The sequence below is a fragment of the Amia ocellicauda genome, chromosome 9 (genome assembly GCF_036373705.1).
Source record: "Amia ocellicauda isolate fAmiCal2 chromosome 9, fAmiCal2.hap1, whole genome shotgun sequence".
NCBI lineage: Eukaryota > Metazoa > Chordata > Actinopteri > Amiiformes > Amiidae > Amia > Amia ocellicauda.
The window spans coordinates 607923-632155 of record NC_089858.1 but is presented as its reverse complement, the minus strand read 5'-3'; the positions used below and the strand labels follow the sequence as shown (position 1 = coordinate 632155).

The following is a 24233-nucleotide window of genomic DNA, read 5'->3' as shown; positions in this document are numbered from 1 at the left end:
TATTTATAGCAGTTATGTGCAAGACATAAAGTTTTGAGTGAATTCAGAGCTTAGAAAATTTACAAATGAGAACAGGCCATTCGTGCTGCTAGTGGAGCTGCAGTGCTGGCTGCCCTCTGTCCCGTCTGATAAAGAGGCACCTTTTCAATGCCATTCTGTCTTTTCATGTGCTTTACCTACCACACCAGCTCGTATTACCACTGCTCATAAGAACATAAGAACATAAGAAAGTGTTCAATCGAGAGGAGGCCATTCACCCCATCGTGCTCGTTTGGTGTCCATTAATAATCAAGGATCAAGGATCCTATCCAGTGTATTTTTAAATGTTCCCAAATTTTCAGCATCTACCACATCGCTGGGGAGTTTGTTCAGATTGTGACGCCTCTCTGTGTGAAGAAGTGTCTCCTGTTTTCCATTTTGAATGCCTTGTAGCCCAATTTCCATTTGTGTTCCCGGAATCTTCGAACACGTCAATAAAACACTTTACACCAGCCCCCTACACCGAGCGCTTTACACAGAGCATTGTACACCAAGCCCCTTACACCGAGGGCTTTACACTGGAGGTTTACCTGGGATTACTCAGACAGTGTGAGCGGGGGGGTTAGAGGAGCACAGTATACGATGCAATACAATCAAATAGAGATGCACATCACATCTGTGGTTCTTCAATGGTTTTAGTTTCTGTATTTCACCAACATAAGTGCTTTCCTGATAGTTTTGATTGCAGTGTAATGTAAATAATGACCTATTGATGAGTTACCAAGCACTTTATGATGATCTTTGGTGCTGTTCAGGATTATTGGTATCATTTAACCAAGTGAGTGCGTTCAATCTAACCTTTTATTCCGTCCATGAATGTTAAATACTGAAGTTAGATGGTAGTCAATTGTCCTTGAGTTTTTTGTTTTGTTTTAATTGAGTTTCTCCTTAAATTTTTTGCTTTGGTAAATATTCTTTTTAAATTCAAATCTGTAACCCAAAGATGTTGGTGCCTGCAGTGGTTCTGTGCAATTATATTTTATTTCCCAATGACAAGAAAGTCTTTGGTATTGACTTTCACTTTGTCTTCTCTAGTTTTTTTCTCTGTTTAGATTTCCCTTGTGTTGGCGTTTGAAAAATGTACTGTCTGCGGAAAATTAATAAGCAATATGATCCCGGCCATCTGTTTATGCTGATAGAAGAAATCCAGATTGTATTTCAGAAATGTTCTGAACAGAAGGAATTTCCAAAGCAATAATAATAATAATAACAACTCTTGACAGAATATGATACAAGATCATCTCCACACCCGGCATCAAAACAACGCACTTGTGTTACCAAGGATATGGCGGTGAGGGTCTAAGGGCGATTGACGTCTGGGTGCCGTTCAGAGTTTCCATTTTTAGGGATGAGCGAGAAGACCGTGAATCTGATCCACTCAAACCACACAGACCAGTTCTCCCAAATGAACACAGCTGAATCTCTAACTTGCCTTTATTATTATCATTATTAGTATTTTCTGTTTTGCTGTTTATTGACCTGCATGTTAGTGGCTCTGCATTGTTACAGGATCTGTAGGATATGTGTAACCATGTGTTTATACGATCCCCACGTACGTTCGTGATGTTTTCCACCTTTTTCTAGAAAGGGAAAATATCTATATAGACGAGCATAGATTGATTGGCTTCAATCAAGTCTGGAGGAACAATGTTTGTCTTTGATTGAGGAAAGGCCTCATTTATGACAATAGCACCCGTTTCCAGTTTGCTCTCAGAGGACTGTAAAAGAAGAATAATCAATTAAATGCTCTAGTTAGAGCTCATCTGGATACTGTGTACAGTTCTGGGCTCCACACTTCAAGAAAGATATCGCTGCTCTAGAGGCAGTTCAGAGGAGAGCAACCAGACTTATTCCAGGTCTGAAGGGAATGTCCTACTGAGAGACTGAGGAACTGAACCTTTTCACCCTGGAACAGAGGAGACTACGTGGGGACTTGATCCAAGTCTTCAAAATCATGAAAGGCATCGACCACATCAAACCAGAGGAGCTTTTCCAGATCAGCAGGGACACACGCACCCGGGGACACAAATGGAAATTGGGCTTCAAGGCATTCAAGACAGAAAACAGGAGACACTTCTTCACACAGAGAGTTGTCACAATCTGAACAAACTCCCCAGCGATGTGGCTGAAGAGACAATTTGGGAACATTCAAAAACAGACTGGATAGGATCCTTGATCACTTAGTTATTAATGGACACCAAACGAGCACGATGGGGCCAATGGGCTCCTCTCGATTGGACACTTTCTTAAACCTGTCATTTTCATGGGGTGCCACATTTTAGGTGGAAAGTCCCGAGTCCAGCAAATGAATGTGACTCCTCCTTTAAACACAGATGAAGTGCACAGCCTGGAACATTGTCTTTTCATTACTTTTAGCAGAACAAATTAATGCACGTGAAAATCATTAATAAATCAAAAAGCGTTGCAGTATGTGTGAAGCCAGGCACCGATCGTTAGTACAGCAGTGACAGTTTTGTGTATGATTATTGTTATGATGATTGTGAATATTTGTGCAGGGCGTGCTTTTAATTCCTCTGACTCTCATGTCTATTTTGTCTTGAGTTTGAATATAATTCCATTCCCGGTGGTTTGTATCTCGTGTTGCTGCTCCTCAGTGATAGATGAGGAAGTTGTGAAATTTTGGTGTTTGCAAATGACAGGTAGACAGATTGCACCCCCACTCCCCCAACACACACCAGCCTCCTCTCAAGGACATTCAAATTAAGACAGATGTATTTCTGTCCTTTTTAAGTGCCTGTTAATGCATGAGAGAGAGTTGTGGGTTTGTTTTGTCAAGCTATAACAACAAACAGAGGTTCCTGCTTTTATTGGAAGCTCATATGTAAATGAAGAACAGAACTAATTGGAGCCTATTTTTCTGTCTCACAAATGTTATGTTAAGCAGCGCTGGTGTAAGGAATCGCTGTGTAATGTAGTTTAGCTGACCCTGTTGTCACTGTTTCAGCAGAGATCCTGTTAACATGTCAATAAGACCATAAGACAGTCGAGAGGAGCCCATTGGCCCCATCGTGCTCGTTTGGTGTCCATTAATAACTAAGTGATCCAAGGATCCTATCCAGTCTGTTTTTGAATGTTCCCAAATTGTCTCTTCAGCCACATCGCTGGGGAGTTTGTTCAGATCGTGACGCCTCTCTGTGTGAAGAAGTGTCTCCTGTTTTCTGTCTTGAATGCCTTGAAGCCCAATTTCCATTTGTGTCCCCGAGTGCGTGTGTCCCTGCAGATCTGGAAAAGCTCCTCTGGTTTGATGTGGTCAATGCCTTTCATGCCTACAATAATGGAGAAAGGCCCAGCTTTGTTTTAAGGCTATTGATGATGACAAAACTAGCTCAAGCTTGCTTTACACAGCTAGGTGTTGTCTACAGATGTTCATGGTAAATATTTGAGCAAAAGTAGGTTGCATTGGTCGAAGCTAGAGATTCTTAATGCCATTATTAAGTTAAATGTGGATGTTCGGTAGCTTAGCTATCTTGGTCAGCACTTTGTATAGCATTGCTTCTAGTGTGATACATGCATGTTTGCACAACGCTTTGCTTGTGTTTGTCAGTAGTGGAGTAAGCAGTTGGGTGAGGTAGGATTTTATTTTATTTCTGACAGTCTTGTTGATTCTGCATGCATGTCATTGTTTTGAACGTGTTTTGTGTGTGATGTTTTTATGTTGATTGTGGATTGTGATTTTGTGTGGCTGCAAATAAAATCAAAAGATAACTTGACTTGACTTCCAAGCCCTCCAAGATCAGGATTGAACATTTTTAGTAATTTGCATGATGATGAGAGCCAACATGCAAACCCTGGCAAAGATAACACAGCCTATAGAAAAAGGCAGATCTTGAAAGAAAGATATTGCTCGATTTGTCTTCATTTACATTCCTCAAATACCTTCCCAGAATTGGAGAGACTTTTGAAGAGGAGAGGACACCTTGTCCTGTATGTGTCTTTTATCCGCATATAAGAACATAAGAACATAAGAAAGTTTACAAACGAGAGGAGGCCATTCGACCCATCGTGCTCGTTTGGTGTTCATTAATATCTAAGTGATCCAAGGATCCTATCCAGACTATTTTTAAATGTTCCCAAACTTTCAGCTTCTACCACATCGCTGGGTAGTTTATTCCAGATAGTCAATGTCAAGTGAAAGGACCCAGTGCGTTGGGAACAGCAGCCTGTTTCGGATGTGCATTTGAAGAGGAGCTTTAGTGCAGTAAGCAGAAAGGAAAGTAGGACAAAAACAGTGTATTATTTTTCAGTTTGAAATCGCCGTCGAAATTAAGCACCAAAGTCATCAGCTATTTCTGTGGCAGTGTGAGCTGCAGGGGCACACATTCATACCGGCTCATATTATGCTTATCAGGCAATGATAAAATGATACACTTTAATATGAGAGACTTGAGGGGACTGGACTGGAGCTGTGTCTATTGCTGGGTTTGCTTTCGGTCTTAGTTTACCTTACAGAGTGTCCCCTGTACAAGACACGAGATATACTTTTCCAATCTCTCTAAACAAAGCATCGTTTTGACATTGGAAGTTGGATACATTTTCTATTACAATTTTGCTACATTGAACTATGAAAAATAAAATAATTGAACATAATGATCTACATCTTTATGTATGTAAGTGGTGACTCAGTTTTATACAGTGATTTTTACCATATACTCACTCACAAGTCACGGTTCAGCCCAGCCTCTGTTTGTTGAACATTGTGCTTGTTTGTACAGTTTGCAAAGTGATCCTCTTCCAGTGGACAGATCCATTCGTGTGGTTTCACACGTCGCTGCTGTCTGCGAGTTTATTATCGTTGCCGTCGAGTTGGCCGCCGCACTCGCACACAACCCCAGGTTACATTTTGACCAAACAAATACATCAGACTTGTGGAAAAGAGTCTTTTTCTTCCCAATCTGGGCAGGAGCGCAAGAGCAGATAATGATGAATATTGAATAAAGACTGTGTAATTATTAACAGCTGGGGAAGAAGTAAAAAGCAAGAGAAAAATAGGCTGCCTACTTGTATGTGTTGTGTGTGTGTGGTGGGGAGGATGTCATCATGCGCATTTTATTTCCACAATCTCCCCCTTCTTTCTGATTAATTATGTCTCGTTTAATTCGTTTTCTTCACAGTTTGAAATGTTGGTGATCTCAGTGCCACCCAGTGTGTTTATTCTAGATGAACCTGCTTGGCTTCTGGTCCTCAGCTCCTCCACGTGGGTCGGCTCCAGCCGCCTCCCTTTGGGGGGATCTGAGGACACAGACTCTGTGTGTTTTCAGTGGAGATGCCAACGGCAACATGATGCTGCTTTCTATCAGGAGTGACGTTTCCCACCCTATGATTATAGTTCTTGTGTTTGTAGTTTGATTAATTAATTGTGAACTGGAACTGCCCTCCGAGAACATAAGAAAGTGTCCAGTCGAGAGGAGGCCTTTCGCCCCATCGTGTTCGGTTGGTGTCCATTAATAATTAAGTGACCAAGGATCCTATCCAGTCTGTTTTTAAATGTTCCCAAATTGTCTCTCCAGCCACATCGCTGGGGAGTTTGTTCAGATTGTGACGCCTCTCTGTGTGAAGAAGTGTCTCCTGTTTTCTATCTTGAATGCCTTGAAGCCCAATTTCCATTTGTGTCCCCGGGTGCGTGTGTCCCTGCTGATCTGGAAAAGCTCCTCTGGTTTGATGTGGTCGATGCCTTTCATGATTTTGAAGACTTGAATCAAGTCCCCACGTAGTCTCCTCTGTTCCAGGTGAAAAGGTTCAGTTCCTCAGTCTCTCAGTAGGACATTCCCTTCAGACCTGGAATAAGTCTGGTTGCTCTCCTCTGAACTGCCTCTAGGGCAGTGATATCTTTCTTGAAGTGTGGAGCCCAGAACTGTCCACAGTATCCAGATGAGCTCTAACTAGTGCATTGTACAGTCTGAACATCACTGCCCTTGTTCTCAACTCTAAATTCTGGTTAATCCAGATTCCTTCAGCCCCGTTATCAACCCCTCACAGGCAAGTTCACAGTGTCTGAAGGTCCAATATGTAGGTATACAGTAAATTCTTGGCCTTTTGAGTCTTTTTCTTAATTCCAACCCATTGTTGCTGTGCTTATACATTCTCCTTAAACTAGCGCTGATTTCGCTGTTCTGTCAAAAAGAGAGAAAATGGTAACGAGCATCGGACATCTGTTAAAACACTGATATAAAAACAGTTATTACTCATCTACGTTTCTTATTCCTTTCCAGAATCATTATTCACAGCTCAATTTTCTTGTGCTGATTTTAAATGCATTGATCAGCATAAACGCCTCTGTGTGCGTCTTGTTTTCATGGCAGTGCGAGTGAGGAACCTCTCAATGTGTATTTTTTCTTCCTAATGGTTGAATTTAATGAACTGATGGTTGTGGTTTTGTTGGGTGTGTCAAAAATGAACGCGATCTTAAATACTGTAAACCCAATCAACCACGTCTGAAAGGCAGTGATTATGGCATCGGTCAGGTTTAAAACCACTGTCAGGTGGGCTGACAAAGGCCTTTGTTTTTGTGCGACTTCTTTGTGTCCAACCATCGGACTGGAACAAATTAAGGCACGCTTAAATGTATCTCCCCTTCCAGCTCTTTATTTCACATCGTGGAGATTTATGCTCTCCCCGGTCTGATGCTGGATTAAAGATGAATACATTGTGAAATATTCTGCTAATTTTCTTAATACATCATATTGATTTATGTCTTGATCAAACACAGTTTTTTTAGAGGGTCGGATGCAAATGATTACGGAGAAACACGATCCTTCAGTGCTTTGCTTCAGGGGCTTTTTTATTTCGTATACTGGCTCTGAAGATATATTTCTGACACATGCTGTGCATCTCCATATTAATAACTTGTTATGGAAGAAATTATATTGGTATTTGTGATCAGCAGAGTGCGCCGGATATAAATCACGAAGGAGCTCTTTGTTTTCCCTGAGCCCACGAGACTGACGGGACAGCCATCAATCTTTATTATTATTATTATTATTATTATTATTATTATTATTACACACACATCCACTGTGGAAAAGGTGATCCTTTGAAATCTCGCTGGGGCTGCTACCAATTACCAGATGCATAAAGAGTCGGTTGTTGTTTGTTGAAGCCGGGAGGTAACGGCATTGTCCGGCCCCGGTCACACACGCTGTGTTTTTACACTAGTGCGATAAACAGAAGCGATAGATGTGGCTTTAATGTTTGATAAGCCACCCATAATGAGATGTTGTATAAGCCCGAGTGCAGGGGATTGTGAACAGCGTGTCTCGATGCTTCAGCCAACGAAAACAGCCCTAATCTGTTTACATGACAGGGTTTGCTCATTTAAGAACAATATTAATACTCTCTTCATTAGTCCCTCTGTTTCTCAGTGTTATTTAAGAGGCTCTAGTATCCTGTAATGTGATGGAAAATATATATTTATCTTAAATGAACCAATTCCCATACTTCACATTGTCTGAATGTCAATGGATGGTCTTTATTAAGTTGTCAATTTAATCCACAAAAGATTACCCTGGACTCTCTTTGTTTATCACTATATGTGGACTGTAGGTATTTGCTTTTGTAGTCCTTTATTATAATTGTCACCATTGGATGATGCCCCTGAATCCATGACCCGTCTCTTTTGACACTTACCCACATTCACGCCTAATCTTGGCCAACCAGAACATGTTAACTGGTGGTTAACACACGCGTCGGTGCCCCAGACCGTTTCCTTTGGACAACATGGACACAGCGCTGAATTTCTCCCCTCCGTTAGTCGTGTTGAGAATGCATACTTGATCTCGTATCCCGGTGTTCATGTCCCTCTGTGGTTGTGAACAGTGTCTGCTCTGCGCCTGTTAATTACTGATCGTGGTCGTTTGAAATGAGCAAGCTGTGATTTACTGATGATAGAACTGCAATGAGACACCGAGGACGAGTGGAACAGACACAAACATCTCTGCTAGCTTGGTCTCCTGCATCCGGTGGAGTCTAGGGCCCATATTCACGTCTGATACGGTTTTAATACTGTGAGCACGAAAGCGCTGAGGGGAATTTGGCTAATCGATATTTGGCAGGATGGTTACTACTTCTAGTGTTTTACCATCCTTTTTATTTTTCCATACTCCCCCTCTCAACCTGCGTGGTTTCTTGATTCAACTGGCAAGTGAGAGATTGTCGCCTCACTAAAAGACAAATTGTTTAATCATAAAACGTGTTACATGGATACATCACTGCAAAGGAAGTGCAATTGTTGACACTTGGGACTTTATTAAAAATAAAGCTGGTACTCAGTAGGACAGCCAGGTGGTTCAGGATTAGCGGGTGTCATACGATGTTATAAGAGGGCTCTGATCTGGATGCTGTGGCGCTTTACTTCACTGCCCAGAGAAAGTCTCACTCAAGACAAATTAGCCAGATGAGAAGATTAGTTTGATATTAAGAAATAAATTAGCGCTGCTGAGTGAAACAGGTTTGACCGCCAGTGGGTGGGTCAACGTGTTGCTTTAATTCCCGACACTGTGGCTTTCTACTTCACTGCTAATAAACGCGCTCCCTCGAGGTGCGGTAGATTACTGAGCCCAATTAAGAAACTTCATCACATGACAGTGTTTTAAAGTGCGGGTAGATAAAGCTGACTTGGCTGTAGAGGACCGAAGGCTCCAGGCAGCCAGCTGTGTAAGACAGGTCATGCAAATGGGTTTAAACGGACTGTCCCCCTGCTCTGCAGCGTCTCATCATCCTTCCCTCCCTCTGTCTCCAGAGACCACGGAGCTGGGCAGCAGGAGGGAGCTCAAGTCCATGCCCTTCATCACCTACCTGTCGGGGCTGCTCACGGCCCAGATGCTGTCCGACGACCAGCTGGTCTCGGGGGTGGAGATCCGCTGCGAGGAGAAGGGCCGCTGTCCGTCCACGTGCCACCTGTGCCGGCGACAGGGCAAGGAGCAGGTCAGCCCCACGCCGGTCCTGCTGGAGATCAACCGTGTGGTGCCGCTCTACAGCCTCGTCCAGGACAACACCACCAAGGAGGTACAGCCGGGTCCCGCTCCACCGCAGCTCTGTGATGTGAACGTGATGTGTTGGGGGTGTCTCCTTAATAAAATCCATGATGAGCGGGAATACACATCATCAGCTGTTCATTAGGTTTAGGGTTGAATGTGTTGTGTTACTGAACTAGAGACACTAGAATGACTGCGTCCAGTGGGTTTGGACCTCAACCAACCCAGCCATTGGCGTGGTTTTACTAAGTACACTGTCGGGGTGTTGTCCATGTCTTTGTGTATTTGTTTATATGATTGTTTACCTTTGGGTGATGAATTTGAAGGTCATTTGAAAGTAGAAACGATTGTTGTTCAGATCTCACTGTGAAAGAATGAGGTTGTCACATTGTTTTGAGGTCAAACTGCACCTCTCCTGCATGGTACTGTTGGAAAAGAAAGTGTGTGCATATGTGTGTAATGAACAGCACTCTTCTCCATGTTAAACGGCCTCCTTGCTTTTCCAGTGCAGTTTGGGGATCGTGCCTGTAGATGGCACAGGTGATTTGCCTTTGATTCCTCTGGATCTGTAACCTAAAATGAGCTATGAAGTCATGCCACCGATTCTTATCCTTTATCAGCATAAAATAGGTTACATGTTCTTCTGTTGACCTTGTTTGCTGGAAGATTAAAAATGTTTGCTGTAGCTATATTTCAGAAGCGCTGTGGACTCTTAGGTCATCAGTTTCCTTCCACCCAAAGACTTATTTCAGATCTATGTGTCATGATTGGGAGGAGGGAGGGGTTTGCGTTTGGTCATATTGGCCTCTTCGGTTATATTTCGTCTCTTCTGATAACTTCACTAAATCTATAGGGTCAGGAGATGCCTTTCTGCAAAGTAGTTGTGATCCTCATTGAAATGGTCTTTCTGCCCATCAGGGTGCTCTGGGGAGGCAACTTTCTAAACTGTAGTATCGTCTCTGTGTGTTGAGCTTCAATCACAATGGGAGGTCGTGGTCCTTTGCTGCTGTTTGTTCATAATCTTATTATTGAGAAGAACCAGGTTTTATCTCATAAGCAATGTTTTCAAAACACGACCGCGACGCTGTTGCCTTTGTTTTAACCAGGAGGAGAGCAGTGAGTTCATCTGAAAAGCGGTTCACTAATTGACCAAGGAAATCAGGGGGAAATGCTAATTCATTATTATTATTTAAATAAATACATAAACATATTGCAAAGTGTTTTTACAAATATTAAAATGTTATTTCAAGCATATATTCTTAACCCTATGAATACTTTAAATCTTTGTCCTCCTGGTTCCTCCTTCTTTGAGGTCAATTACAGGAACGATTTAATTTCATCAGTGCAAATTGCTTAAAAACAGAATAGCCAATCAAATGTCATTTTGGAAAATCCCTGAGTAGTGACATTTACAAATGTGTATTTTGTGGCTAATTCCAAATATCCCCTGTATATTACAGTACTCTGTACAACACTTGCCTGCTTATTCTTTCATTTTATTTAATGTATTAATTTATGTATTTATTAATTTAGGGCATCAAAATGTAAACATTCAAAGCATGTTTAATATCACTTCCACAACAACTCATTCACATTCAGATTTTCAAGATTTGATATGCTGATGTAGTTTGTTTATTTATGTTGTGGGAGCTGCAATATCATTTGTTTTTAATATTTAATGTAATGCTATCTGCTAATGCTTTATTGTTTTACCAACTTTTGTCTTTTTCCAAAGGAATGAAATACTAATAATATAGTAAAGGGTTACATTCATTAAATTATCAATTCCCTGCAGAAAATTGGAAAATGCAGTTTAATTGTATTTGTCATTTTGGACACAGGATGGGTTTATAGTGTAGCTTCCCCAGCTTGTTTAATGGCATTATTTTCTCAAGAGTTACGTGACGTTTGACATGTTTATCATCCGCTGAGTTGCTGCTTAAGAAATGCTATTATTTTATCTAAAGCTGTAAAACAATTTGTATTTACTTACATGATCCGCTCTTGGGGCTTTTGAGAGAAATAAAGCATTTTGTGCGCTGGCACGGATTATTAATATTGTCTGTTCTACTTGGATCTAATTGGATCAAGTTAAGAAAAAATATATAATGTACCGTTGTTAGGCTTCAATTGTACTTAAGGATCAACAGGATTTTGTGTGAAACATGTTGTTAAATTGCAGGTTTATACACGTTCAGGTTGTGTGTTTTAATACAATGGGATGTTTGAAAGAGCTTTTTCGCGGATGTCCATTTGAACAGCGCGGGACACATGCCCTTTCCACATTGGTGCATCTCTGGTCTGGGTCCAGTCGGCCTGCGCTGGTGACACTGGGTGCTGAATATAACAAAGCTATTCTAAAAATATGGGTCTTTACATCACAGTGCTAAAGTGTTTAAAAATGACAACTGCGTTTCTGCTTTTCCATTGATGATGAATGTGTTGAACGTATAGGTTAGAAGGGCCCAAACGTGTATGAATATAGTTCAATCCGGGGTCATATTATAATTTCTTAAAAGCTTTACAAGAACCTTCCCTGTATGGAAATGTTGCCATAGATAACTAGACTCAATGTATATTGTTACATATCCTGTCCATAAATAACCTTTCCTCCACACATCCTCTGACTTTGGCACAGTAAACGCTGATCTCAGATCGCTGAGCGCATGTTCGCCGTGGCCTCGTTGTCTGTGCTCCAGATCGATCAGTAAACATGATGGGGTATTTAACCAGCGTATTTTTCAGCCAACAGAGGGCCAGACTGGCTTGTCGGGTCATCAGAAGGACTGCCATGAAACGAGAGGTTTATTAGCTTATTACTGCAGTTAGAGAGCAGCCTTTCTGAAATAGCTGAAGTCAATTAGCATCGCAGACAGACTGACCTGAGAGCACTCTGCTCACGTAGGCCTCTCTCGCCTCCAGATGCTGATCTGACTTCAACTTGACTTGCTTCTGAATGCTATCAAGGTTATGGTGGCATAACTTTATATTTTATAAGAAGAACGGAAGGGAATAGTCCATTATTTAACTGGGAAGATACACCAAGGTCTTTCATTTCCTCCTGTTAAAAGTGTAAAAGTAACAATATTTCCCTGTTTATATCGCTGTCTGTTTTCTTATCATCTCTCTTCAGATTCCCTGCATATCAACTGGTCTATTATGGAAGCAGACAAGTATTATATTTCGCCCTGGAAGTCTCTGTCTAGTTGCCTGTAAACACCGCACACCAGGCCAGTGATCTTAAAGTGAAAACTCTGCCAGGGTTGCTCAGGTTTCAGAATGATCCTGTTTTCATCATTGGGCAAAGGCTTTTTACAAATCATTGACATCTTTATAACTGTAAGGCTTTGTCCCAAAAGGCCCCCAATCCTGATGGATTAAACATTTCTGTGCACTTCTGCTCGGCCTGTATTCCACAGGGGGCTCGGATATCTTCTGATGTGAAACCCAACCTAATAGAGCAAATTCTGGATTACACAAACACAATATTCGGTGACCTTTTGCTCTGGTTCAGAACAGTTCCTTTTACACACAGCCTTCACAATCACAACAAATGTCATTGTGCAATAGCGGGGTTGGGGCACATGGCTATGCTGTGTGAACTTTGTCACAGAAAATGTTTAATTGTAAAGGTAATGTCCTACTCTTAATATTTGCAGCATTATAATAATCTTCTTTATCTCGGCACACACAGTAATTGAGAGTTATTATTTTGACTACAGATCTTTAGTTTTAGTCCTACTGGCTGCGACACATTGAATACAGGAATAAGCTTCAGTGCAGTTAACCTCTTTTATAAATGGCAAACAGTTCCTGCTCTGGAGTGAGCATCCTCCGTGGGCTTTGAAAGCCTTGAACAAAAACAAGCACGGTGACTGAATTCCCTCAAAGACAGATCAAACTCGTCAGAGAGAGAACGAGTCGAGGGCAGAGATGGGAGTTAATGGGTGTTCAGGACAACGTACTCCAGAGGAACACTGTGTCACTGCTTCCGTGTTTGGTGTGACGACATCTTTTAAGAGAAGAACGCGCATGGCACCGCTTGTTTGTAGTCAAGGAACGATGGTGTATTTAAAACACGTCGATCTGGTGTGGTAGCTGCAGGACACACAGAGCTCGGCCGTGTCCTGATTTCTGTGACTGCAAAGGACGTGAAATAGACTTGACATATTTCTGATGGTAAATTGCACAAATGTTTTAAAGAACCGGCGCATAAGAACACAGTTAGGAATACAATAGGACTTTAAATGTGTAGTTATTTATATTGAAGAGCACGTAAAACATGCGTGTGTGTCTCCGATTGAAATATGTTTTCGGCTGCGTCTCGTTCCTAGATGTCTAGATTTAAAAGTAATATGGATTTCACTTAAACCAATGATAGCTATTAAACCTTACACAGTTTTGTTTGGGTTTTATACGACCTTGTGAGCATATTCTCTTTGCTTAACAAAATTATTTTAAAGAGACTTTGCCAGCAAGCCGCTCTCTGCTTTGGCATCATTTGATTAAATTGTAGCAGACCTTTTGAAGAAATTGGATGTGTTGCTTATGATTCATAAGACCATATATCTTGTGCTATGGCTGCTCGGAGAAAATCTACATTTATTGTCTGCTGTACTTTCATAAATATCCCTGGCACGAAAGGAAGTGAACCACAGGTTGACTCATACCACCTAATAAGATTTGTTTGTTTTAAATGAAACGATCGGCTAATGGAGAGAGATGTCTTGTTTTCATGATGCCTGTCATCGTGCCGAGGCTCGGGTGGGTAATTGGGATGAGTCGGATATAACGTCAGTAATTGTGATTGAAAAGTGGCGTCTGCTCCGTGTGCTCTTGGAGGGAGCTGCCTCCTGATCTCCCAGTACACATATATTAGGTGCTGTTTAAAAAGCAATGTGGTCGAGGCCTGTCGCTATTTCACTGGAAATGTGCCCTGCTTTACTGCAGTGACAGAAACACAAATGGTCATCATTTATCATCCAGCGCTGCGCCTGACAGGTTTGTCATTGATATATATCTGTATAGTCTGATGATGATGATGATGATGATGATGATGACATTGTTGTTGCTGATCAATATTTGTGAAAGATGGGTGTAGAGTCTGTAGGCAGGGCAACACTGAGGAGCTCATCGGTCAGCGGTTTGTAAATATGCAGATGTGTGTCTGAACCGGAGCGCTTGAGTTTTTGGGTCAAGATGCTGACTTGGGTTAATTCATGTCTCATAGAGGCCCCTCCTCCAATAACAAAACCCACTCCTCAATTAATGTATTATAAGCATAAGAACAACAACACTTAATTTCTATGAGAAATGTTAATATATAATAACATAAGACAGTGTCCAGTCGAGAGGAGCCCATTCACGACAACAAATTAAAACCTCTTTAAACCACAATAACTCGGTTATTTAACACCCTGAGGTGCTCCAACTGTTGCAGCACTGTTTTGCCTGCATAACCTCTAACTGAACTGCTAACACAATCAGCAGTAATGCGAGTTTCCTCGAAGCCTGTGTTTAAGGACAACAATACTGCTCTAAAAGAATTTAAAAAAATCTGTTTACCATTTAGATTTGCTGACTAATGGTTAAGATGTTGCCATCGAGGTATTCTTTGTTAGGAAGATGGAGGGTAATTTGATCAAGCCAGAAGATCAGCTGCCAATCTTTTATTTTCTTTCCCCCTTAATCCTTGTTAGAGGTTTTAACAGACAGCGTCTAATATGTTAAGCTGAACGTCTTCAGAATGTATGAACCTTAGCCCAAAGGTTAACAGTAAATTATCTTTATATCTGAGGAACTTCTGATAGTGATGTTTCCAGTAAGCAAGATATTGACGGAGGCTGTAATGAAGACGTCAGTGTGATGAACCTGACAGGGCAGTGAGAGAGCAGGGAGCTGTCCGCATCGTCGCACTTCACCCTGTCCAGCAAGACCAGCTTTCTGTGTCTCAATAAAAGAGGAGCACAGATGGACTGTTTTATCACTTGCCTAGTGCATTACCCTACACTCTGCAGGCAACAGACATCAGCTCTACCTGAGTGGCTAATTCACATTTCATTCCCGTCACTCTGTAGCCTCTCGTCTGCTTTTTATGTGAGTCAAAGCCATTTGTTAATGACGGCGATTTGCGAAGAAGTGATATCATAACAAATTAAAAGCTTTTTAATGCATAAACCACCAATGTGAAAAGAAAAGAGATCCAGCCATTCTTAAATATTTACCCAGCGAACCAAAAAGGCTTGAGCACAGAATCCTACGCCATAGAAACATGATGTCCTTTACACTATAGATGGGCCAGTCCACTAAAGACCGTTCTGAAAAGAGGAGTACCAGGGTGAATGAATTATTGACTAAATTAAGTTGAGACTGGTAAGTAGAACAAAAAAAACGTTTGGCTTTCAAATCGATAAATTCCACTCATCTCGACCATGGGATATTAGTGAATAAGTACTTAATGAGTCAGGCTATAATGAGCAGCTAAGGTTGTTTTGTAGGATTTGTGAGTTTTTGTTAACTTACAGACACATATTACAGGGGAAAGCGTTTGCCATTCCTATCATATTTGAACAATGTATCAAGTCAGAAATATGTGACCAATTCTAAAGAATATATTTATATATATTTTGCTACATCTGTCACTGTACTGTAATTCCTTTAGTGTAAATGAGTACTAATGACTTCTCTTATTGTTCTGAGTGCAAATACATATGATAGTATGCTCCAGTGTGGCCCCGATGCCCTGCGTGTCTGACGGGCTCCGTGACCCTGTACGATCTGGGATTGGACTGTGGAGACTCTTCAGTACAGACAGGGTTCTTTCTCAATGGGAATTATTTTGTTCCGTAGTGATTAACTTATTATTTCAGTTCATTTGACATTTCCTTTTCAAACGCTGCAATTAATTCATAATGATCTGTTAAACGGTCCGCCCTTGCTTTGTTGACCCTACATTACCCCCCCACCCCCTCTCTCTCAGCCTGATATGTGTTGTTTGACTTGGGCTTGTGGCTTATTCTCATGTGTTCCTTTGGCTTCCCTTCCTTTCTCTGTCACATTAATTGCTCCACGTCTAAATGTGGATGAATCTGTTAAACCATCGATTAAGCCTCTGTGTCCTAGACTTTGACCTGCTTCCCTTTTGGAGGAACCTACTCAATACCTCTTGCAATAGATTCCTTAAAACGTAAGTCGGTCTGTTGCAGTTCGATCTACGCTTTAAACCGACGCCTTCTGTCACAGTGTACAAGAGCTGTGTTGAGCGCCGTCAGGTGTGTATCTGTGGAGAATTTTTTTCACTTCTCCCAGACTGTGCCGTCAGAAGAACACTGTGGAAAAATGCAATGAGAAGAAAAAAGGGCAAAGGCTCCAGTCTCAGCCATTAGAAATCCATTTCCTCTGTCTGTCCCCATGTTTGTGCTGTGGCATGCACTGAGCTTCCTGTTGTGCTTTCTGATTGTTGGTTTCCTATTGATAACGCCGTGGGGGGGCTTCTGTGTTTAACCACCATTTAGCCATATGTTCCAGGAATTGCAATTACCGCAATTTATTTGCCAGTTTCTTGCATGAAAGTCATTATATTTGGGATGTGTGTACGTGTGTGTATGTATGCATTTATTTATATATATATATGTATATGTGTGTGTGGTGTGATATATATATGTTTGTATAAATATAATATTGTGTGTCTACTGTATGTATTTATTTATATATGTATGTGTGTGTGATGTGATATATATGTGTGTATAAATATAATAGTGTGTGTCTATATATGTATGTATTTATATATGTGTGTGTGATGTATGTGTGTGTCTGTATAAATATATGTTTAAACAATGCATGTGGCTCTGTTTCTGTGCTTTCCACATTGTGCAAATGTGGGAATCGTGGGCAATGGAAACCCCTGTCAGTCATGACTGGAGGTGTGTGTAACGAGCGGGGCGGTGGGGGAGGGTAGACTTCTGTTCCTAATCCCCTCGCCAGTTTAAAGTGGGATCTGCATACTGAACGTGTGGAGCAAGAGGTCAAGTTAGTTCCCATGAAGGATTGTCAGTGTCATTAACACTAACTGTGAACTCATTAGCTGAGGTCAACTGCACCATCGCTGCTCTCGTTCTGGTGTCCCCGGCTCGGAGAAGCCAAATTAGCAGGTCCTGTTGTGAGAGTACGGCAACGAGTGCCATGCCATGTGGGTCAGAAGGGGGCGCTCCTCTCTCGGCCCTCAGAAATCCCTTCGGTGGAAGACAGTTTCTCCAGTAAGAAAGAAAACTGATATTGAATAACAGACACCAATGATCAGACAAAAGGACGTGATTTAGAATTGGGATTTTCACCGTATTATTTATTTTATAAATGTGCAATTTATCTCAGTGTGGTGTGTGTGTGTACAAATGTCATTACCTGTAATTTGGTTTAGGTTCATGCTAATTCATTAATGAAGTTAGCCACAAAAACTCTGGTTGGGTGTTTCTGTAGTTTCTCGGTAGGTGGGTTTTCATCCCATCATCCCATGTGTAGCGTGTGCCGTCAAATCTCTCCACGCCTCATCTGAACAGTTTGAAACCTGCTGGGAAACACTGGGAAGCCCTGGGACATCAGGAGCATCGAACGCTTGTGGGGTTTGGGAGAAAGCAGGGAATACCGGCCACCTCAGACAGTAGGGAACAGAGAGAAGCATGGCAGGGTTCGAGAGCCACTGCTGTCACACAGATTGTTCACCCTGGTTGAATTTGTTTCCAGTGGCTCCTCTGTTTTGTTTTATTTAATGACATTTTCTTCTGTTTTAGGTTGTGCTGTTTGCCTCCAGAGTTCAAGCCTCAGATTTTTCATTGAACCCACAGATGTCACAGTGCATTCTTGTTTGTCAGAAAGCGCATATGAAATTCTTACTTCTACGTTGTCCTTTCTGATTGGATCACTAATTACTATGCAAACTCCTGCTGAATCGCAAAGCACAAGCAAAGAAGGGTTCCAGCTATAAAACCTGTCCCTTTGTGGCACTATAACCCTTCACAAACTAGGTTTCAATTGAACAGATGTAATAATTAATATAATACATTTTGGGAATAACTAAAAGATGCTTTACAAAATTAAGCATTGAATAGAAGGACGGTAATACACTCAAAGCTACACTATTGCAGTGGTGTTGATGCGCTGATCTGTCCACACTGTTGTGGTGTAAGAACAAGCAAGGCAGTGTCCTCGTTAGACAGATGTGATTCTCCAGAGCTCAGGGGACAGGGGACAGCTGCTGGAACCCCACACATGACAAAGGATTGCTTGAAGATCTGTAGAAAATGTTATGTGAAAGTCTGTGAATCTTCAATGCTGTGCCATGATGTGTGGACTATACACAGCATAGCACAATATATTAAAATACATTGTTTAATTTGCTTTCAAATCAGTTTGACAGACAAACAATCAAGCAACATCATAGTTTTCTTCCTTGTGTTATTGTTGTTTGTTTGAATTTTTCTATATAGGGGCTTTAGTTTGTGAAGGAATCCCGAAGAGCAGCATGTAGTTCTTCACAAGATATTGATCCTGGATATTTTTATGAATCCCTTTTGAACTGCCATAGCAATGTGCTGTTTCTAGAGATGAGAACATGCAGAGTCTGGTTCCCTTGCAAGATCTTTAATATTAGTATCATTATTCTGTTTGGCTAAACACTAGCTTCTCACACAGTTCTTATGCTACCTACACCAAACGTCATACAGTGGTTCATCAGGATACCTAGTTTTATGCTTGTGCTTTTTCTACTGATATAATCAATAATTCTTGATTTATAAGCATATGGAAATGACAAAAATCCCATTGACGACAATGCTGGAACCCTTAAAATCCCTGAACGTTCTATAGCCAATCGGCATTGAGCCATAAGTTCTTTAGCCAATCGGCAGTTAGGGCTTACAGACGTTCAGTTATTTTAAATGAATGGTCACACGTACTGCGTCTCCTCATCAGTGATGCTTCTTTTCTCTGCATTCCTGCGCCACACTGTGATTTCTCATTCGGACCCAATATCACATACTAATGTGATATATTGTAACAATTGTAAGTCACCCTGGATATGGGTGTCTGCTAAGAAATCAAGTAATAATAATAATAATAATAATAATAATACTATTTCATCTCCAGTTATAATATGATGCATGTCATGCAAACAGTCCTGTCACATGCAGACGCCACAATATGTTCAGATGCTTTACATTTCTAGTTCTATTTATTGTAATTTGGGCCATGGAACCCAAACCACAAAGCAGCATTTTACAAATTATGTCTGTTAAACAGACAGGCCAAGTTGAGAGACTCCCAAGAATGTCTCCCATTCAGGCAGAATGTACACCACTAACAACAGGAATGACATTGTTTAAGAATTTGAGAAAATATGCAGTGAAAATCAGAACTGTGGATTTTTGAGGACACTCTTTTTTGGAGTCAAATCACATTTTCATTTTTGTACTGTTTACTTTATCTTAATTAACCACATATTTTTATGTGAATCATGCATCTCCCTGTTTGAGAAAAGTACCCATGGAAATGCCACTGGCACTGTAGTAAGTATAAGCTTTCAAGTACCACAAAACAAAAAACAAAGCATCTTCCGTGATTTAGCAATCGTCATTGTTTTCACTGCTCTGTCTCCGGCGTTGTGGTTTTCACCAAATTCACCCCTCTGCACCATGTTTGCAGTGGCTTTGTCAGGTTTTACTTCATCTTTCCTAGGCAAGTAGGATTTGTTTTTTTATGTCACAGTGTCCTACCTGTGCTGTAGTTGTTTGGAAGGAGGTGTAATTTATTATTAACTGTCTGTCTTCCCCAAATAAAACACGAGAACCTGGCATCGCCCTGCATGTCAAAGCTTTAAAGCAGACCCTGATCCTCACAGGTAGCCCATCCCCTCAGTTGACCACAGTGTACACACTAGGTACGCAGGCATCCATCCTACAGGCAAATCAGAGCCTTAAACCCATGTTGCCCAGTTATTGTTATAATGTTTCAGCGGACGGAAGAAAAACTTGGATACGTTTAAGTTTCTAAAAAATGCAGTTGTTAATGTCTTTGTTTTTGTTAACAAATTGTAAATCGTTGTGCTAAATGTACTGTACAGTAAAATGCCAGGATATGACAGGACTTTGTGATCTGGGCTTGAAAAAAAATCTAAAACAACACACATGATTTGAGTTAAGATGACTGATGTGTGTCTCCATCCATCCTAATTAAGCCTCTGACATGTTATCTATATGATTTATATTAGTTGTGTTTCTTTGGCGACGCTAATCTAAAATAAAAGTTATCTGTGGTCTTCCTTTCTCCCCTCAAAGTGATCCTGCAGACAGTGAGCAGTTTAATCCCCCCCACCCCCTCGCAGAATAGACGTTTCCTCCCGAGAAGATCTTGACTGAGCTTTACTGCGTAATAGGTTTTAGGTGAACGGGGATGTGAGGAAAGGGGTTGTGCATATTCGATCTTGCTTTTTAACTTCTGTGAACATTTATTTCCATTTAAAACGTATTAGCATGCACCCTAGAACAAAATATATTAAGATGCTGTTTGAAAATTTTAAAAAATAATAATGAAATGGTCTCTCAGCCAAAAATAAAGAATTATTTCTTAAGTAGGTAGGGTATATACCACACCTCCATACAGTAAAGCGCTAAAGAGTCTAAATGGAGAAATAAAAAAACAGACTCCAGGTCTCTCTCTCAGAGGCTGCTAGTTTCAGACTGATGCTAGCGCTCTGTTACTGGTGTCCCGGATCTGGTGTTGTCATCTGCTCATTCTGAAAGAGATTCCCCTCTACCGCTGTGCGGTAACCCAACTCTGCGTCCCAGTGCAGAGACACTGAGCGATTGCTCTGTCTCGTGCAATCTCCGAATGAAAGATTAGGCTGTAATTGACCTAATGGGCTCACAGACATGACTGACCTGGACATGTTTGTGCTCTGTGACGTTCAGCTTCTCGAAAAAACCCTGTCTTATATTGTCAAAAGGTAAATATTACATTCAAAGGTATACCAAGCTGATCTGCTACACAGTCAGGGCTGATTGAAAGTATACACACAGACACACACGCACACTCACACACAGACACATACAAACATGCGCACACACACAGAGACACACACACACACACACGTTTAGTCAAGATTATGGGACCACAAGAAGATTCTAACTGAAATACAACCAAGAAAGTAAAAATCTGCAAAAGAAAATATAAAATTGATTTCTAAACATGTATTTATCATTTTGAAAATAAATGTTACAAAGGATGTTTTATTATACTTTTACTGCACACTTTTCTCCCCAGAATACCCCATTATTTACAATCACAGCTAACTGTACACATTTGTGCACAGAAGCCAAACAGATATTGTTCTGCTTTCCGTCATCATCTACATCACACAGTCTTCAGTGTCACTCACCTGTTGGTATTTCTATGATATTCGGGTGGGTTGTTAATCTTTTTTGTGTAAGTCATTGATGGCAGTGTTTAGTCATTATTCATGCTGAACAACACACTCGTCTCTCAATGAAGGCATTGTGTAATGCCTGAGAGATGCCATCACTCTCTGCTGGTGTGAATCAGTGTCGTGTTGTTCTAGCTTGACTGGTGATGGTCTTACCATAACTTTTAATGATTCTGATGAATACAGTTTCATCCTATTTGCTTTCCTTCCCTGTAGCCATGGTAAATCACTTGCCTTCCACTCCAGTGACGTGTCTGCAGAGCAACGCCAAGGAAACTCAGTATTATTACCTTGAGATCTATTTTGAATCTTTATGCTTTTAGATCTGTCTTTACTTTACCATGATTGAATTATCTTGATGCAACAACATGCTCACAAAGCTGTTTATCGATGTCTCATTATAACACATTTAATTTGTCTTAATGTCTCCTCGGCCTCGATCCCTCAACCCCTACTTTCTATTTGTCTGCTTTTTCAATTCCATTCCCCTTCATTTATGTTAATCGTATGTCTGCCTGTGCTTCTGGCCCAGGCTGGCTGTGTTTATATAATTAAGAAGTTTGTTTGCGGGGGTGTTTTCATGTGGACTGTTCTTGGAGAGCTCTGATGAGCTCAAGGGTACCATGTGTGGGGGTTAACCAGACCATAGCGGAGATATTCTGCTCTGACTTTCTTCCATCCTTGCATTGTTCAGACATCGTGAGCCCATCTTCAATAAACCAGTGGCCTCTTTGGACAACCATTGTTATCGGCGGACATGTTGATCAGAGATCGAAAAATGCATGTTCAGCTATGACCCAGCCATGTAACTTTGAGATACTCGGAGACATCCTTCCAGTTCCAGAAACTGCATGGGATAGATTACATTCTGATGTTGAGTATAGTTTAAACTTTTCACCAGAAGTGAGGAAATGATAAGAGAAAGCTCCCCTATATAGTCATGAAGAGGCTGATTAGTCACAGAGATGAGGTGGCGCTGTCACAGAGTGGGTAATTGCTTTTCTCTCACCTCCTCCTCCTGTAGGCGTTCAGGAGTGCGACAATGAGCTCGTACTGGTGCGCTGGGAAGGGAGATGTCATCGACAACTGGTGTCGCTGTGACCTGAGTGCCTTCAGCAAAGACGGCCTTCCCAACTGCAGCCCCCTGCTCCAGCCAGTGTACGTACACAGCCCGAGCTCCACTTTAACCCAAACTTCCCTTCTAGGGCAATGAGTATTGAATTCTTCAGCAAAGGTAGAAAATGGAAATAACTGCAATACGTTTAACCTCAGTGTCTGTGTGAGTGAATTAATTGAGCATCCCTTCAAAGGAGCTCTTGATCTCCAGGGCATCGCCAGGCTATGAGTGGGTTCACGAAAAATCATTTTAAAGGACTCCACTTTGATTCAAAGCCGAGGCACATGACCACCATCTCCTGTGTGGACAGTTGTACTGAGTTGAGTAGCATAAGCGTGACGGTGATGTAGAGTCATTTACGTCATGCTTTATTTTTTCCAGTCTGAATTGACATCTGGTCCTACTCTCCATGAAAATGAAGCCCAAAACATTCACAACAAGCTCAGATGTAGCTCTATCGTGTTTCAGGGCCTGGGGTCACCCCTGGGGCAACAGGGACTGATAGACACTGGATTTGATACGGATTCTCTGCTTGGCTGGGCTTGCCATATGACTCAATAGTTGGTATGGTTTCGTATTATCTTAGACCAGCTTGAACTTGGTCCATGGTTATCAAAGCGTATTGAGACAGACACAATTGAGACAATTAGAGTGATCTTAGTCTTGAGAGTCATTGTAGGAATGGCCCTGGATGGAGACTGCATGGCAAGATTTCTGAGAACTTTACTTTACCTGAACACTGAATATAAAGCCTACATTTGTGTTATGCTGACAGAACCGGGTCTTTTTTTTTTTTTAACTCTTTCATATCCGTATATTTATTAAGGATTTCTAAACTGTCACATAACGACTATATTCTAGTTCTACTCATGACATAGTATTTCCTTATCAAATGTCCCCAATGTAGTCAGAGGGCAGTAAGGACTGTTTCATGTACTCTGTTGTTTTTCACCCGGATGTGCAAACACACACATTTGTTCGTTTTTCCAGAATACTTCCAAAGCATGTTAGCTTCTTGTTGTTTGTTTGGAAGATGTGTTGCATGCAGAGTGTGTCAGCATGTAACCAGGATTTTCAATTCCCATCCAGGCTCCGCTTGGCCTCGCACCTGGAGCCCTCGAGCACGATGGTGGCTCTGGAATGGGTCGACATTGAGCCGATCATCGGATGCAAGATCTCGGATTATGTCATCCAGCACAAGAAAGTAGAGGATCCCATGGAAGCCGAGATCTACACAGGTAGGATCCTTTAGATGAGGGTAAATATGGGAGATCTGGTGCAGTTCTGACAGAGGTGGTCTATGAGTATCAACCCCCTGGCTGTCTTCACTGCTGTGAGGATTTCTGTCTCTCCTGCACACTTAATGCAAATGTCCACAACACCACACATGGCATTTCTCTTATTTGAAAGATCTACAAAAGGTATTACATAAATCAATCAATCAATGAATCCATAGCCACTGGACTACCTCAATCTATACATAGATATAATTAAAGTTATCACAAGCTTCACAGTTATCAGCTCTTAACATGTTTCGCACAACGCTAGTGAAATGCCCTCACAAACCTAGAAAAGTGTATTCAGACAGTCATTGCAGACCAGCCCGATGGAAATC

General features: G+C 41.3%; 1 protein-coding gene across 1 annotated transcript in view; it reads left to right on the top strand.

Annotated features, from left to right (window-relative positions):
• astn2 (astrotactin 2) overlaps nt 1-24233 on the top strand; it is a 492640-nt gene that overhangs the window by 377468 nt on the left and 90939 nt on the right. Inside the window, exons 17-19 of the mRNA XM_066712608.1 lie at nt 8795-9060; nt 22526-22659; nt 23708-23856. Coding sequence (XP_066568705.1) covers nt 8795-9060; nt 22526-22659; nt 23708-23856 — 549 coding nt within the window. The remainder of the gene's footprint in view (nt 1-8794; nt 9061-22525; nt 22660-23707; nt 23857-24233) is intronic.